Source organism: Xenopus laevis, chromosome 6L (assembly GCF_017654675.1).
Source record: "Xenopus laevis strain J_2021 chromosome 6L, Xenopus_laevis_v10.1, whole genome shotgun sequence".
NCBI lineage: Eukaryota > Metazoa > Chordata > Amphibia > Anura > Pipidae > Xenopus > Xenopus laevis.
This window is the reverse complement of record NC_054381.1, coordinates 45464363-45483924: the sequence shown is the minus strand read 5'-3', so window position 1 is coordinate 45483924 and position 19562 is coordinate 45464363. Positions and strand designations below refer to the sequence as shown.

General features: G+C 37.7%; 1 protein-coding gene across 2 annotated transcripts in view; it reads right to left on the bottom strand.

Annotated features, from left to right (window-relative positions):
• The window catches only part of oxnad1.L (oxidoreductase NAD-binding domain containing 1 L homeolog), a 35453-nt gene that overhangs the window by 7796 nt on the left and 8095 nt on the right, over window positions 1-19562 (bottom strand). For both annotated transcript variants that reach the window (NM_001086375.1, XM_041565258.1), the window contains 3 exon segments: window positions 6038-6280; window positions 9890-10031; window positions 17093-17199. In NM_001086375.1, coding sequence (NP_001079844.1) covers window positions 6038-6280; window positions 9890-10031; window positions 17093-17199 — 492 coding nt within the window.

Below are 19562 nucleotides of genomic sequence, written 5' to 3'. Positions count from 1 at the left end.
ATAATTTCCATTTTGACTTACAAGTAGAAATGTCATTTACGTGCACCACTTTGCCGTGAAGAACAGCATGAATTTTCACAAAATTGTCAAAATCTGGGTTTTCATATTTAGCAAGATGCTGAATTACATGCTAATTATTCTGGAATGACATTCACCAAGGCGGCGATGACAGGCTGCAATCTCGGCGTGTCACTGACAGGCCAGACTTAACATTTTCTCACACAAGAAGGGACAGATCAATCAAAATGCATTTAGGACACCTTTCCAAAAGAGACATACAAACTCCTGCCTTCGGAAGAAGCAATTAGCCAGGAATGTGTTACAGAAAGTTACAGCAGGGGCCTCATACTATTGACTGTCTTGTTCATGTCCTCTCCCAGCATCCTCTGCCACACAACAGAAATTGTAATTTATTTTTTTCATTTACCAATGCTCTCATTTTGGTAGGATTTAACAGCATTTAAAGTGGACCTGTCACCCAGACACAAAAATCTGTATAATAAAATTCCTTTTCAAACTAAACATGAAATCCAATTTCTATTTTTTATTAAAGCATTCATAGCTGTTGTAAGCTCATTTAAAAATCTCAGCTGTCAATCAAAAATTGTCTGCCACTCCTCTATGCCAGTGGCATAGAGGCGGGGCAGACAATTACTTTCACTTTCCATTCACAACTTCCTAGATGTCACTGCTCTCCCCACATTCCCCCATTCTCTTTACGATTTAATTGTGTAACCAGGGCATCGGGATGGACATCGGGTCCCCTATTCTGGTGCACAAATAAGATTCTGAGATGATACAAGCCTTGTCTTAATAACAGTGTCCACAAAATGGCTGCTGCCTGCTTGCTATCATTTTGAAATCCCAGACTGAAGGAAGCAAGATTCAAATAATTTATATAGTGTAATTAAAGTTCATTTTGCTTGACTAATGTGATAAAATAGGATTTTGAATAATTTTTTTGGGTGACGGGTCCCCTTTAAGGTGATATTTCAATTGGACAAGGGATGCTTCAAATGGCTGGCACCTCAGGTACATTTGGCAATGGCTGGAACCAAGAGTGCATGAACATCTGCAAGTGGAGCGTGCAAAGTGCAATGGTATGTTTTTTTCCCAAAGTGCAGCATCTTTTCCCAGAATTCCGGAGGCATTGCAGTCGCAAAGGAGAAATGCTCTTGATGCAATTCCTCTGAACCTACTGCAATTGTGTCAGATTGACTAAAATGAATGCAACTGCATGTTGCGGCAAAAAACCCATTCAGGCAAATGCCTGATGGGCCGCTCCATTTAAAAAAAGAACTAAACTGCATGCACAGTTGGAGCTAGTCAAGAATCTGCTTCAATTGCGCATGTGCCTGCAGGCTCTGTGTCGGTAAACAGACCTGAAGAGGATACGAATGGACAGAAGATGGCGCCGGGGGATTCTGCTGCACTTCTCTGCTTTTTAAGCTTAGAATTGGGAAGAGGAGCACTGGTAGTACACTGTGCGAAAAGCGGTCAGACTGAGGGCAGTTGAAAGTGGTTGTTGTACATTGTGGGGTTTAGTTCTCCTTTAAAGTTTAAAGGAGAACTAAACCGCCCAACTAAAGAAAACCCCTACTCCCTACCCTCCTTAGCCCCCCCTCACAGATGTTTATACCTGTAAATGCCCCCCCCTTAGTCTTTAATTACCCCTCGATGCAGAGTCAGCGCATCGGATCTCACGGGTGCCATCTTCACCGCATCGGGGTCCCTTTGGCAATTTTCTGTGGCTGTCTGCGCATACGCAGTTGTTCGGGACAGGAAAATTGCTACAACTGCATATGTGCCAATACTTTGCTAACTTACTGAAGACTCCGGAGGTGATGAAGATGTTGCCCGTGAGCTCCGATGCGGTGACTCTGCATCGAGGCATAATTAAAGACTTAGGGACATTTAAAGGTATTAACACCTGTGTGGGGGGGGAGACTATGGAGGGTAGGGGTTTTCATTCGTTTGGGGGTTTAGATCTCTATTAAAAGGCTGCCACAGGGAACCCCGAATCACGCCATCGAAGGGAGCTGTAACAAGCCATCAAAAAGACTGCCAAAAAGAGCCAAAAAAAGAAGTTGCCGAAGTGGACAGAAAAGGAAGCCAAACAGAAGACGAAAATGAAGAAGCTGCTGTTGCCAAGGAGGAAGAAGACTGCCTGCCAAAGTTTAAAGTTAACTTACACTGAACACCTTTTTTAAGTATTAAAACCTGAAACCATTTAAAAAAAAACAAAACAAAAAAAACCTTCTATGGGGGACCACTGACCACCAAAGTTTTTTTGTTTTTAATTTGTAGGGGTGACCCTGGCTACGAATGGGGGGGGATTGGCTGGACAATATATATATATATATATATATATATATATATATACTCACGAAAAATGCTGCTGCACACCAGGATTTATTGTGAAAAGTTAATCCTTTATTTGATCGACGTTTCGGTCCTCACCTTGGACCTTTATCAAGATACATCAGCAAACAAGTGAAAATAATTTATAGACTCACCCACCATACACCCACCACCAAACCACACCCTGTTGCAGGTGTGTGTGTTAATCATTAAGTGAACCTTCATTCAAATGACATGTGATTTTCAAAAAGCTTTTTGGTCTGTAAAAGAATACAAAACACACAATATTATATAAATAGTATAAAGTGCAACCTATAAAACCATTAAAATGTTAAAAAACATATAAAATATGTCATATAAATGTTAAGAACAATCGCGGTGGCAATAAATATCTGAAAATAGGCTAGAACGTAAAACCTAACTTACATAATAACTTCTATGTCTATTGTTACTATCTGTTATCAAGAAAAGGAGAAAAAGAGCAATATTCATTTAATCCCCGTGGGGCCACAGTATCCAATGTTTTCATCCAATAAACTTCTTTTTGTAGTAACATACGATCCCAATCACCACCCCTCCTCGGTTCAGGTACTAAATCAATGCCCATAAATCTCAAAGTGGGCAATCTATGACCTTTCAACAAAAAATGTTTAGATAGGGGAAGATCTGAATAACCCAACTCAAATGCTCTTTTAATAGAGGACCTATGATTACCCATTCTCTCTCTCAAAGTATTTTGAGTTTTACCCACATATGTTAAACCACAGGGGCAAGTTATAATATAAATGACATGTGTGGTTGTACAAGTGATACGATGTTTTATGTGAAATTCTTTACCGGAATGAGGATGGCGAAAGGTTTTCCCTGCTGTCATATTTCTACACGTGGTGCACCCTGCACATTTGTAGCAGCCTTTTTTGAGCTTATTCAAAACACCATTGTTTGTATCATAACAGTTAACTGGATCTGTCTTCATTAGTAAATCCCTTAAGTTAGGGCCCCGCTTAAAACCCCACATTGGTCTCCCTGTCAGGGACTTAGACAACTTTTTATCACTCTGTATGGTGGGCCAATGTTTGTTCACTATGGATTTAATTGTGGTGGAGCCTGATGTATAACAGGACGTCAAAATGAAACGATCCTGTGTAGTGGAAACCTTTTTCTTTGGCTGAGTGCCCTCACATTTCATGTATTCACGTGCTTGAGACAACGACTTAGATAGAGCAAAATGGTCATACCCTCGCTGTTTAAAGCGTTCAAAGGTTTCTTGCAATTGAATTTCACATGTATCAACGTCAGAATTATTCCGCATAGTACGGAGAAATTGTGAGAATGGTACAGATGACTTCGCATTGGGTGGATGAAAACTAGTCGAATACAACAGGGTGTTTCTGTCAGTGGGCTTACGATATAGTCTAAAGCCTAATCCTCTGTCCTTTCTGTATATTTCTACATCAAGAAATTGGATCTGTTGTGTACTATGTGTGACTGTCAATCTAACCGGACAAGTAAGCTTATTAAGATGTTCAACCATGTCTAACAACTCAGATTCAGTCCCACGCCACACGATAAAAATATCGTCTATAAAACGTTTGTATAGTAAAATAGAGTCACTGTACTTAAGTCACAATGTTCTGCTGTTCATAATGGGCCATATAGCAATTAGCGTAGGCCGGAGCCATCGAAGCACCCATTGATGTGCCCGTCTTCTGTAAATAATACTGTTTTTCAAACCGAAAATAATTGTATTTCAAAGTTAATTCAAGTAACTGGCATATAAAATCAATGGGAGGACCATCATAAACAGCAGAGTAAAGTAACGCCCACCGTACTGCTTCCATACCCTCCTGGTGAGGGATTATGGTGTACAAACTACAAACGTCAAGCGTAGCTAAAACAATAGGCTCCTCTGGTAGAACCAAATCAGATAAGATGTTAAGTAAATGTTGTGTGTCTTTAAGGTAACAGGGCAATGACTGTACTGTGTCTTGTAAATGATAATCCAAAAACAGACCAATAGGATGCAATAAACCACCCCTGGAGGAGACTATAGGTCTACCAGGGGGATTGTTCACATCCTTATGGACCTTTGGGAGGCAATACAAAACCGGACAAATTGGATAATCCTGTACAAGAAAACGTAATTCCTTATCCGTAATCCATTTTTGGTTTAAGGCATATTTTAAGACATGTTCAATCTCAACCTTATACTTAGTTACAGGGTTATTATCAAGTTTCAAATATACAGATTTATCATGCAATTGTTTCAAGACCTCCCTGCGATAATCATTATAGTCCATCTAAACATTTTTTGTTGAAAGGTCATAGATTGCCCACTTTGAGATTTATGGGCATTGATTTAGTACCTGAACCGAGGAGGGGTGGTGATTGGGATCGTATGTTACTACAAAAAGAAGTTTATTGGATGAAAACATTGGATACTGTGGCCCCACGGGGATTAAATGAATATTGCTCTTTTTCTCCTTTTCTTGATAACAGATAGTAACAATAGACATAGAAGTTATTATGTAAGTTAGGTTTTACGTTCTAGCCTATTTTCAGATATTTATTGCCACCGCGATTGTTCTTAACATTTATATGACATATTTTATATGTTTTTTAACATTTTAATGGTTTTATAGGTTGCACTTTATACTATTTATATAATATTGTGTGTTTTGTATTCTTTTACAGACCAAAAAGCTTTTTGAAAATCACATGTCATTTGAATGAAGGTTCACTTAATGATTAACACACACACCTGCAACAGGGGTGTGGTTTGGTGGTGGGTGTATGGTGGGTGAGTCTATAAATTATTTTCACTTGTTTGCTGATGTATCTTGATAAAGGTCCAAGGTGAGGACCGAAACGTCGATCAAATAAAGGATTAACTTTTCACAATAAATCCTGGTGTGCAGCAGCATTTTTCGTGAGTGAATATTGTAATCTCTGTATTGCACCCAGGTATGTAATTTCTTATGTGTGTGCCCTAACCTTCCATTGCATATATATATATATATATATATATATATATATATATATATATATATATATATATATATATATATATATTTTTTTTTTTTTTTTTTTTTTTTTTAATCAAGTCCGTATTGTGCAAGGAGAATGCACAGCAAGCTGGGACTTTAAAGACCACATAAGAAGATTGTTCCACAACTGCAGATATTTAACAATCTAATGAATACTGTTGAATAAGATACAGTATAATAAATTAATGCACTGCAAGTAGTAAAGGTAAGGGAATTGAATTGATTTAATTGAGGATTGAGGGGTTAAATAAAGCAGCAAGCAAACCCAGTACTGATTTATAAACCTATGATAGAGTAATATGCTTACAGACTGAGTAAGAAAGGGGTGAAATTGGCAGAATGGTAAGATCTCATAGAAGTATTACACAATTTGTTAAAATGAATGTTTTTTTTTTTAGATAAATAATGTGTGTGTACAAATGTGCTCTGTCTTGTATAATCTAGTAACATAAAGAAGATACATGAGAAGGCTTATATTGTTGTTTGAGGGTTCATAACACATATGTTACAGCTTTAGAATTGGAAATTTAGAGCTCTATTTAAAATATAGCATTTGCAGAAAGAATCCCATCTGATTATTGCCATAGAGTATATGAGTAGGTTCCTCCATAACGAGTGACTAACATTACCTTGAATAACAGCTCGCCAGTATTTTTGGCACAGTAATAAAGTTTCACGTTGCCCATTTGTAAACCTCTTCCAGTAATTTCACGTGTCTTGTGAAGATCCGCCACATGTAGGAGTATAGAAAATAAAGGATTGATTCCTACTCCACCGGCTATTAGAACAAGATCCAAAGGAAGGTCAGAAGGCTGAGGGTCAAAGCAAAATTCCCCACCCACACGTATGGCAACTTCTGATCCCAGAGCGCACTGCAAGACAGAATGGAAATGTCAGAAAGGCAAATATTTGTACTGGTTCTTGAATCATTATTTATTGGTAATTATAAATACAAAAAGACTGAGCAATTTAAAGAGGCACATTTATACACCGTTTTCCAACATGAGCACAATAAAATGAAATGCGCACTGGACATGTATTCTGTCTATTATTTTAATGAATCCCCTTATAAAGTTTGTTGTGTCTGTGTGTATCTTACAGATAAAGAGAAGTTCATATTACAGAGAAAAAAACTCATTGAACTCATGTTGGTCAAAGGGGTATAAATGCCCTTATTTTTAAACTCATCATTTAAATTTATTCCCAAGCATACTGATGGGGAACTTGTACATATAAGCAACAGAAATTGGTGGAAGGTCCCTGATTGACACAGATTTGCAGTCTAATCCAAACTAAAGAGCTAAAAGGTAGAGAGTATTTTTCAAAAACATATCCTTGATACATTTATTAAAGGGGTTGTTAAACCCAGCCGTAAAGCTGTCCCACAGCACCCAATAGCTTTCTGAAAAAAGTAATTATAGATGCAAGAAATTTCACCAGTGAGAATTCTACTGATCAAAAACGTCATTATTAGGGATGCACCAAATCCAGAATTCGGTTCGGGATTCGGCCTTTTTCAGCAGGATTCGGCCGAATCCTTCTGTCCGGCCAAACCAAATCTGAATCCTAATTTGCATATGCAAATTAGGGGCGGAGAGGGAAATCGCGTGACTTTTTGTCACAAAGCAAGGAAAAATGTTTTCCCCTTCCCACCCCTAATTTGCATATGCAAATTAGGATTCGGATTCGGTTCTCGGGCCGAATCCTTCATGAATCCAAAATAGTGGATTCGGTGCATCCCATGTCATTATAAATGCAAAAGAAATGACCAATAAGAATGCCGATTCCCAGCACCATGTCGGGCATCTTGTTATCTTACATATAGAGATAATAATGTCATTTTTGTCTTCATTATATTACACTGGAATCAGACATGGGGATAAAGGACAGACTTGTTCAGTGCTGGGAAACTGCTTTACGCTTCCAACTCCAGTTGCAGGAAATGTGGAAATACTTTGCAGTCTACTTAAGCAGCATGACAAGGGCTTGGATAAAAGTCATTTGATAATGAACAGAACATGCTGCTCAGCATTTTCAGGGCCGGGTCTATGTTTTTCATTCACATGCTGCTCCCTGTAACGTTATGTAACACAATAAGTACTGTAATATCCAGTGGAAGGTCATGGACAGTCCAACAGCTTTAAGCTTCCAACTCCAGTTGCAGGAACAAAGAACATGAAGCCAGATTAATACAGGTCAACTGTGGTTCAAATTGGAGGATTTTTTGCATTTTAAAGCAGTCGCTGGCTGTGTCGATTTAGGGAAAAGTTTTGGAAAAGATTCATTGTGCAATATTGCTTTAAGAATACAATCCTGATGATGCTGGACTACAGCTCCCAACATGCCTCAACTTTCATTATATGTTAAATTATTCTGGGACTTGTAGTCCAGCAACAACTGAGGAACATTTGGTTGAGTAGCAGTGTTTACTACCCCTTTAACAACCATTGCGTTTCACTTGTAAAACAAACAAGATCGGAACTAAATCATATACCGGATTTTACTTTATTGATCTCTGGAAAGACACACTACAGTCTCCAGCTCCATATCCCCAGTGTTTGATCAGCTTCTCTATGAGAAAATGCTTTACAGTCTACAGTCTTAAGCAGCATGACCAGGGCTTGGATAAAATTCTGATGAAGAACAGAACATGCTGCTCAGCATTTTCAGGGCTGCGTCTTTATTTTTCATTCACATGCTGCACCCTGTAACAATGTTATGTAACACAATAAGAGCTGTAGTATCCAGTGGAAGGTCATGGACAGTCCAACAGCTCGCCTAGGATCACATCAACAGTCTTGAAATAAAAAAAAAAGTTAATAGAAACCATGCCTTTGCCACTAGTAATAGCACTTTAAGCTAGTTTATAATAAACACATCAGTTTCTAATTATCCCAGGCTATCATCTAGGCATTAACCTCTGTACTGCATTAATCGGCAAAAGAAATCTTCACAGAATGGTGTGCCTGGGCCCTGGCCTGAGAAGGTAACAGTACAGATAAGAATGTGGGGCCCCTCTCAGACATACACACAAGGCTTTCTGTCCTATTTCCCTTTCCTATAGAATGTAAAAAATGCTCTCTCTAATGATGGGACACTTATTATCCACCATTGATATTTACAGAGGTTAGTTTGCAGATAACATTAAAGGCTGGTTCACCTTTAAGTTAACTTTAAGTAAGTTATAGAATTACCCATTCTAAGCAACTTTTCAATAATTCATCATTATTTATTTTTTATAGTGTTTTAATTATTTGTCTTCTTCTGACTTATTCTAACCTTCAAAAGGGGGTCACTGACCCCAGCAGTCATAAAAACTATTGCTCAGTGAGGCTACCATTTTATTGTTATTGCTACTTTTTATTTCTTGTTTTTTGATTCAGGTCCTCTCTTTTTCATATACAAGTCTCTCATTCAAAACACTAAGTCACTAAGGAAATTTCAACCCTAGCAACCAGATAACAACTGAAATTCCAAACTGGAGATTTGCTGAAAAAAAAAGGGAAATAATTCAGAAACCACAAATAATAAAAAATGAAGACAAATTGCAAATTTTCTTACAATATTACTCTCTCTGTCATACTGAAAGTTAACTCAAAGGTGAACAAGAGTTTGATACAATAGGCAAATATAGCCCTAAAGCAGTTAGAGCAATGCTGACAGTTACTGTAGCAGGTAAGAAATCTCCACCAGGATAAGTTAAAGGGAAAGTAAAGTCTAAAATAGAATAAGGCTAGATATGCTGCGTTTTGAATATTAAACATAAACATGAACTTACTGCACCACAAGCCTAATCAAACAAATGATTTATGCTTTCAAAATTGGCCATAGGGGGTCACCATCTTGTAACTTTGTTAAACATCTTTGCAAGACCAAGACTACGCACATGCTCAGTGTGGTGTGGGCTGCTTAGGGATCGTCATAAATTATCAAAACAGGGAAACAAACAAAGCTGCTTTAGTTCTGCATGGCTGGGAAGTAAGACGGGGGCTCCCCCTGCTGTTCATAAGTATGATTGTTTCCCTGTAGAGCAGTTAGGGGCCGTCTGACAATTCCTATCCACAGCAGTAAATGAAGGGAGAATTTCACTGCATACAGTCAGGTTTCTTATAAAAACGGTGCACATTTGTTAATTAAAGTATATTGGAGATAGGATTGTTTTCATTAAAGAAAGTAAATATAGGATTTTAATTTTTTGCTTTTACATGCCCTTTAAGGTAGAAAGCCAGTCTAACATGAGACGAAGATTTGCTGTCATTTTCTTGCAGAGAAGTGGAACCCCAATTCTATGAAGTGAAATAGGTATTATTGGCAAGTTTTACTCATGTAATTTCAAAGATTATACAATATTCATTTACCATGTGGAGCCAATAAAAATAATTTGGCAGTTGAGTATATCTCACAGCATAAGTTTTATAAACTAAATAAATACCTGCTGCATTTTCTTTGATATTGCAGCACCCTATACAAGGTGTTATTACCTGGGAGTGAATCCAGTGAGCTGGAGGGTGAAGATTATACTTTACAGCTAATTCCAATACTCCTTCTGTTTCCAAAAGGCCTGGACTGGAGCAGATTGAGAAGCCCCCCACTTTGGGCACACCAGGTATAAAGAAATCTACCCTACAAGAAAAACAAAAATAAACTGGTGCATAAAATATACTACACATTGTGTTGAGGACAAATAAATGTTTTAGGAAACATTTAAAGTCATTTTGTGGTTTTCCTCCATGGAATTTGGAAGTCTAAAACTATTACAGCAAATAACACAAACATGGAGAGTATGTACTAATACAAATACAATTTAGGGAGGAGGAGTGCTGCCTAGTCATTTCCATCAGGTCACAGGCTGAACTTGGTACTTGGTCTCACCCCACCCGTGAGACCAGCTCCGTCCTTCAAACATCTTTACTTATTATCCACCTCATAAGATTATGCCCTTATTTATGTGTGTATTTTTCAATCAGTTTTGCTCCCTTGTATCTGTGTCTGAATCATAAATCCTTTTGCCTTTTCTCAAAGAGAGAAACAAAAGCGTACACACAAATCTAGCTATAAACAGTACCACTGAATTGGTCATGAGAAAATATTATATAGATGAAAAAATGACTTAATTCCCTTCCTCTTCAATCACCTCAGTCTAAATGAATCCAAATTGGTCTTTGTTTTTTTAATTTGCTTTTTTAATTCTTCTCCCTTCGCTCTCCTCTTCTGTCTCTTTCCAGTTAGCAATAGGAGTCACTAACCCCGGCACCAAAAAATTTACTTTTTTTTTTTTTTTTTTTAAAACTCAGGTCTTCTCTTATTCATCCTCCAGACTGCCATCCAAATCACTGCATGGTTGGCTAGGGTAAAATGGACCTAATTTACCAGCTGCTGAACTTCCACATTGTTGGTGAGCTGTTACAAAGGAAAGTCAAGTCTGCATTCACAGACGGCAAAAAGAGTCATGTATGCAATGCCCCCTTGGTACATGCCTCTTCTGCCTACCCCTAGATCCAGCCATGGTGGGTGCCTTGGGCTTATTTGGGGGGAGTGCAAATTATCTGCAGCGGTTGATCTTGAGGAAGGTTCAAAGGAAATTCAGTTTCAGGGGAAAGGGCAGAGTGGACCGAAAGCTGAAGTAGGAGTTTAGTGGTAGGGTGCTGCGGCTGGGTGGAATGTGGAATGGCGCATGGAGATGTGGATAAGAGGATAGGGCTGAGTGCCTGGGTTGCCATTACTACTTGGCCTGGCTCTAATGGCACTGTATCAAAGGGGATCATGGGAACTCCCTGTAGACCGTATGGAGACCCAATTTTCTGTAATGACCCATAGGTTAACAATAAATGCTTCAGAGTACAAAGGGTTGTACAAAAGAATTCTGTCAGTTCTTTAAGGCAATTGCCATTCAGAGTGCATGGGTGGGGAGGAAGCAAATGTATTATCCCCCCTAACTAGGGAACTACAAACTATGCCGTCAGCAAAAACCCCGAAAAAGTCCCTCCACAAAAACCCTTAAGTTGAAAAATACAGAATAGAATTTAAAAAAAAAAAGTATGTAAAAGAGAACATGAGACAGAAAAAAAGAGGGACAGAAAGTTATTGCTGTATCTCTTTAATGGAGTTTCTGCTTTATAAAATTATCAAGTCGGCATTATCTAAATTGAGACTGGCTGGAACCTCTTACAAGCCTTAGTTTGATTACAAAGAAGAAAAAACAAAGCAACCTACATTTCTAACTTAATAAATAATAAGGCCAGTGCATGAATTTAAATGGTTTTTTTTTTTAACAGTTGGCAGGGCTTACTTGTCCTTATTAAAATAATAGAAAACATGTGGCATAATTACATAGAAGTCTAAATACAGTGGCCTAAGATACTCTAACATGGCTCCAACAGAAAAAAAATGTCTATTAAATTACATCATTTTATTGTATCCAGTATTTGTCAGAGATGCTCATAACAGTTCTATTACATTTATTCAGAGTGGGAGAAAAATATAATACTACAATTATCAAAGGCTTCCCGACAAGCAACAGTCCTGAGTGAAGTCATTGTTTTTTTAAAGGCTTAAATCCACCTCTTATTAAACTGCTAGCTCTGCTATTGTAGTGGCAGACCCCTAGATCTTTAATATTAAGTTGACAAAAATCAAACAGGGACATTGAATAGGTTTCCCTGCAGGTAATATTAGTATTTTTAGTCATATATTTACAAATAATGAAAGGAATTAAACCAAAAGGAGCTATTTTTGGCATAGAAAGGCATGATATTGTACCTTATTTGTGATTCTGTTATTTTCCTCTCTGTTGCCAAGTGTTTGGCCACAGCTCCCTCTAGTGACAAATGTCGCCTGAGCTTCACTATAAAAAGTACTATCTATCTTATTAAAACGGTCAGACTGGATAGCTGCATGGCAAATGCTCCCCTCCAGGAGATGTTTATAGCCCGAACCTGCCCAAGGGCGCCACAGGCATATTGCATGACATTTATTATTATTATCTGGACCTTGAAACAGGCAGCCTTCCCTGGCTGCTGAACGGCACAGTTTGAAATAGCTTTGATTCAGTCATGGCATGGGACATTAAAGACAATGTCATATTCACTAGAAGATGCCAATTCGTTAAACAAAAATGAACAAAACAGCTTACTTTATACCTCAGGCTGTACCTTCTACGCCGCAGGGACCCAGGCTACATTCTAAGGGTGTTCCCTGCAGCCATCTTTACTCATTTTCCCAGGGATTTCTTTACCGTAGTGTGCATGTGCTGCTCCATCAGTAAATACTTCATTTCACAAGTACTGATCAATAGCAATATGTATTGTACTGAATAAAATAGAAACTAGCTAAAAATAATTGTGACCATTTCCCATAGATTCCTCTGAGATTTAACATATCAGGCCTGTCCTTATTTTGGCTAGTTTGGGATGAGCAATCCTGAAGGCTTGAGTAAGAAATATTAGTCCGTTGGATGAATATATTTATTATATTAAATCTTGCTCTGTATACGGTCCTGGTATAAATTCTCAGCATATAATACACATGAGCAGTATATTATAGCCTTATAAAGGGTTCTTAGTGATGCCATTGGTTATAATCAGAGCTTAGTGACACGCCATCCATACCTCCCAACATTTGAAAATCAGAAAGAGGGACCATGCTCATTTTGTGGCCACACCCCCTAAATACCATGTTTATTTTACATTTGGCAGATTATGGAAAGTTTGAACACATTTCTGGAAGTTTTAGGGTCAGTTTTGCTAATGTAGGCAAATTTCCCTTTAAGCTGTGAGTCTCAGTTATCCCAAGAGACTTGCTAATCTAAAATACAGTAGTTACAATTGTATCTTTGCTTATCTTAAAGGGGTGTTTTCAATAAGTCATCATTATTTACTTTTGTAGTTTCTAAATTATTTGCCTTTTTCTCCTAATTCTTTCCAACTTCCAAATGGGGGTCACTGATCCCAGCTAAAAAAACAAATGCTGTGTAAGGCTAAAATGTATTGTTATTGCTACTTTTTATTACTCATCTTTCTATTCAGGCCTCTCCTATACATATTCCAGTCTCTTATTCAAATCAAAACATGGTTGCTAGGATATTATGGACCCTAGCAACCAGATTGCTGACATTTTTCGAGATTTATTATACCCGGACGTGGAAATAGCTTGAATATGAAAATACACCATCTAAAACCTGTCTAGGTCATGTAGGAGTCAATGGCAGAGGTCCCTTGAACCATTTGATGATGTTAATAGCCTGCATGATGTTCGAGGTTTTTTGCCCGAAATTTGAACGATTCAAACTTTTTTTCGACAAAAACTTTGAGTTTTTGGGTTTCGCAACTCGAACTCACAGAATCGTGTTTTTTCCATTTGAGATTTTTCTTCAAAAGGATAACATTCAAGTTGTAAGTTCATTCGAAGTATAAAAAATGCTAACATTCGACCTTTGGTAAATAAGCCCCCTTAAAAGAATGATGTCATGCAGTAAAGTTAAGGCCCCCCCGAGTGTCATTTAAATGTGCTGGAGCTGTATCCAGGCTAGCCAATCCTGGTGATCTTGTAAAGTCTCTGACGATACGTGCTGTGTTATAAAAAGCAGCTATACAACATGGCAGGTCAGAGGAAGGAGGTCCTAAGGAATCCAGTTGTTATTAAAAATTATAGGCTTTAAGTTATTCATTAAAAGTGCCCTTTAAAATAACCCATAAAATGAAGGCCTCAGTTCCAGTTCTCATAAGGGGCTAGAGTATACAATGTAATAATCTTGTATTCTTTTCTTTGACAGTGATTATCCTATCTTTACACCTCAGCTCTGAATTTTGATAGCTTATTAATGTTCAACTTTCATCTCTTTTAAATCATCTTTTGTTTGAATGTTGAAAAGAGAGGAAGGGATAAGTACTGAATTATGTGTGTGGTTAAAAAAGAAAGTTTGGAAGACTTTTTACTGTGTGTGTGTTGGTGTAATAGCTTGCACGCACACACCTTTAGCATGGATGGAATTCCTTATGTGGACTGTGTTAATGTATTACAGGTAAGGTACCTGTTCTCCAGAATACTCGGGATCCAGATAATGGATCTTTCGGTAATTTGGATCTTCGTACCTTAAGTCTACTAGAAAATCATGTAAACATTAAGATTGTGTGGCCTCCATTAAAGATTAACTATATCTTAATTAGGATCAAGTACAATGTACTGGTTTATTATTATAGAGTAAAATGAAAAAAAAAGTGAAATAATTAATTAAAATGGAGTATATGGGAGACGCCCTTTTTTGTAATTCAGCATTCTCTGGATAATGGGTTTTCAGATAACGGATCTCATACCTGTAATGGAAAATGTTGAATTGGGAGATATGCTACTGTATAATTCTCTATCCATATCTAATGTTTTCCCTTATTCCTCCAGAGACAGAAACAGAGATCACTGAGGCTGCAAAGATTGTGGTGTATACTGTGTCAGGACTGGGGCCCCTAGGGCCAACTCAGACTCATCAGATGTACAAAGTACTAAATCAGATGCTGCAGAGGTTTATGGTACAAAGAAGAAAGGAATGATATTATTGTAGATCTTTAGCGGAAGCCTGCAATTAACAGTGCCCACTGGTGAATTCTCTGGTATATTCAAGCATGAGCTGGGTTTCATACAATGATTTAATAAAGCCATGCTCTTCTGCTGAGAAAAAGTGAGGGGGCATAGCCCATACAACCGCCAGCTACCATTGGCAATCACATAACTGATTGCATGAGACCTCAGGGGAAAGATAAATGAGTAGAATATTAAATTAAATGGTTGAAAAGATAGAGAATAAAAACGTGGCAGAAATGTGAACAGTCATAAAACATGCAGCTAAATGGCAACTGTGCATATGTGTTACCAGGATAGTAATAAAGAGCATGCAAGCATGTCAAGATAATACACTTTTTAAATGTTTTTTCCTCACCTACATAATATTTAAAATCAACATCACTGACCTGCATGATAGAATGTTTATTACCTGGCTAAATATTCCTCAAACTGAAATAGCATTTAAATTTTACAATGCCTGTAAGACTGGGCTAAATCATGGCGGACATCCGATATATTCACTGCATTCATTCATTCTTAGGAAGTCTCGCAAAGCAAGGTGCACTACCCAGTAATTTATATAGTCATAATAGTGATATAATATCTCCATAGAATTTCTTGCAGCGGCAGCAGAATCTCAGATCCTTCTATGTAATACCATCAAACACTTTATATCCTATTAAAAAACATTTGAGATTTAAAACCTCAATGTTACCAGTCAACATCTCTTGGGTTAGATGCAAGTTCAGAACAAGAAGCTAATAAAGAACGGAAAAAATATTGTGTGGAGCCTCATGGAATGTTTTGGGGAGCCACACAGGCATTAAAAAATGTCCCTGGAGGTTGCCAGATACAGGCTATAACTGTTTATTTTCCCCATTTGGATTCCCACAATTCCAAATGCAATTTGGCAGCATGATGTGTTAGAAAATGATTGAAGGTGGCACTCCAGATAAAAAGAATGGTGGTTTATTTCAACAGATCACAGACCAACATCACCCGACACGTTTCGGGAGCAAATCCCTTAATCATAGGCTTCTTTAATCATAGGCTTCTTTGTTTGGCAGCATACTTATGTCATTGGGCCTACAAGATTTCAACGGTATTCCAAAAGTACCGACTTTGCTGCAACTGGGAACAGCAACAAATGGGATTGTGATCAATAGTCTTTATATTGAAATGACAGCTCTGCCTTAACAATGCATTGGTCCAAAGCCCATCAAAACAAACCTGATATTTCTGTGACGATACCATGGGCAGGTTCATTTCTGGTTTTGTTATACAGTAGAAACCCCATTAAAATCAGGGAAATGTATTATGCATAATATATATGTGGGACCACAAAAGAACAATGTAAACTGAGGGAAAACTTAAAATCAGGGGATCTAAAATTGAGGTTTCACTGTACATGCAAAAGTAACAGTTGGTACAACCCAATGGCTTTAAGGATTTACCCCCATTACCAAAGTTTCCATGAAGGCTGATTTTAGGGGTTCAAGTAGTTACTGTACATGGCTCAAGGTAAAGAAAGGGAACAGTATCTGTCATAAAAACCACTATTATAAATGGTAGCAAAAGAAAGCAAGAGCAATACTACAGGGAATGAGATAAGATAAAAGAAGGAACCTGGCATAGCTACCATAAAGGCAAATATTATTTCAGAATCTCTCTGCCAATAATTGGGTGAAACTAAAAAAAATAATGCAAAAGACTTCTATCCAAATAAAACATATCTGACAAATGCTTCCCTAGGAGTTACTTAAATGTGAAATGACAGTTGATTTGCTTGCAGCATTATTCATTCAATTCCTTTGGCAGTCCATGGTAAATGCAAGTGAGAAAACCATCAAAACTTCAAGCAATGGAAGCCCTTTCCGACGATATAAAAAATGTCACAATTTCCCCATTCCATTTGTAGGATTATATTCCTGTAAAATGTCTCATAGTATCTATCACATAGCAGGATAAGCACCATTGATAAGGGGAAATATTAGTCAGCACAAATAGACAGAAGTCAGAAATAAGAAACACTAATCAGTTCCTTCTCTGGTTACTGAAATAACACACTAATATCTTTTTCACAGGAAGCAAATGACTGCAAGAATCACTGCTGAGAAATATATATGACTTACCACTGCCCTGCTTTAAAAGTAAATTCCCGATTGGCAATAGCAAGGCGCACTCTTTTCACAGTTGCAGATTCATTGGTGATCCCACAGACCTTGGCAGGAGAGATTATCTGATAAAAAGAAGAAAATATAATAATGTGGTGAGGCAGTGATCAGCATGAAGTCCAAAAGGGCGTTATTACCAATTAGAAACTATATTGCATTGCTGGTAGGGTTCCAAAACATGTGACAGGAATATAAGAAGGGTGAAAAGACTGGCCTAAGAGGTGTTAGGAGTGGACGAAAATAAACTACCCTAACAATCATTATATTATGTAGATCAGGGATCCCCAACCTTTTGAACCCGTGAGCAACATTCAGAAGTAAAGGAGTTGGGGAGCAACACTAGCATAAGAAATGTTCTTGGGGTGCCAAATAAGTGCTGTAATTGGCCATTTGGTAGCCCCTATGTGGATTGTCAACCTACATTGAGGCTCTGTTTGGCAGTACACCTGGTTTTTATACAACCAAAACTTGCCTCCAAGCCTGGAATTCAAAAATAATCTTCTACTTTGAGGCCATTGGGAGCAACATCCAAAGGTTTGGAGAGCAACATGTTGCTCACGAGCTACTGGTTGGGGACCACTGATGTAGATTAATAGCCGTTACATATCCATGCTGACGGCATTTTCTCTGCTATGTGGGAAGAAATATCACATCTCTTATAGGTGTAATTCCCCTCTCGCACAAAGCTAAACCATATACAGAAACTGCAACAGAATGAAATATAAAGATAAGAAATAGTTTCATTGGACATCAGGAGTAAAGAAATCTCATCTATGCAAAGAAGCAATTAGGATTTGCATCTTAGATACTTGGAAAGTAAACTGCTAAACAAAAAGTTATATTAAAAAAACACAGACCAATTGCAAATTGTCTTAGAAGATCACTGTCGGTGTCATACTGAAAGTTAATTTTAGCCCTGACAAAGCCTTATCATAAGTGATGTAAATTTCTATTGCCAAACAGTAGCACTACGTAAAACATCATCACAATATTCTGAGGCTGAGATGTGTCCATTGCTGGGGCTAATTACAATTACAAGAATGATACATATTCATTTTGATTAGTTAATTGATGATAATGAATTTAAAATGATAAGAACATATATTTATTCATTGGCCATATATATTTTATAATACACTGATAAATTGCTAATACAACACCATTATTGCACTGAATCCAGGATTCGGTTCGGGATTCTGCCTTTTTCAGCAGGATTCGGATTCGGCAGAATCCTTCTGCCCGGCTGAACCGAATACGAATTTGTGTATGCAAATTAGGGGTGGGGAGGGAAATCGCATGACTTTTTGTCACAAAACAAGTAAAAATGTTTCCCTTCCCACCCCTAATTTGCATATACAAATTAGGATTTGGATTCGGTACGGTATTCGGCCGAATCTTTCGTTAAGGATTCGGAGGTTTGGCCGAATCCAAAATAGTGGATTCAGTGCAACCCTAATAAAATGTAAATAAAAATAGAATGGGATAATTTGCAAATCACATAAGTCTGATATTTCATTGCAAACAGACAACATATCAGAGGTTGAAACTGAGAAATGACATTGTTTCCTGCAAAATATATGCTAAAACAAGTTGGGACAGGGGCATCTTTCCCACTGTGCTGTCTCATCTCTTCTTTTAACAACGCTCTCCTCCTTATCCATTTTCTGTAGTCATTATACTGGCAAGGCTGAGCATAACAGAGATCTATGCTCTGTAAATGGTATGCTTTGGAAAGCTTAACTTTTACTTTAACCCTGCTTGTAAACATTTAAGAGCACAGGTTGAGCAGTGATGGCAGCCAGGGCAGATGTGGCAGTAGGCAAACGTATGTGTCTAGTGGGCCCCTGGGTGAGGGACACCAGTCCAATACTGCCCTCTCCCAAATATTTTGAAATGTGTTGCTGGCTTCAAATACAAAACAAGCATATACTCTTAAGAAAGAAAAAAAAACATTTCAGTTTCAGCATTTGAAATGTTTTTGTACTATTTGCAATCAAATATAGAATCATCCCAATCTCTTTTTATTCACATGTTGCAACTTTATAAAAAATGGATAGTAATAAAAGGGGTGGTTAACCCTTATATTAACTTTCAGCATGTTATAGAATCGTCAATTCTAAAAAAAGAAAAACTTTTCAATTGGTCTTCGTTATTTAATTTTTATTTGCCTTCTTCTTCTGACTCTTTCCAGCTTTCAAACTGACCCCATCTAAAAACAAATGCTCTTTAAAGTTACAAATGTATTGCTATTGTTAATTTCTATTACTTGTCTTTCTATTCAGGCCCTCTCCTATTCATATTCCAGTCTGTTTGGTTGCTAGGGGAATTTGGGCCCTAGTAGCCAGATTGCTTAAATGGAGAGCTGCTGAATAAAAAGTTAAAAAAACAAATGCTGTGTAATAGTGATGTGCGGGCCGACCCGAGGACA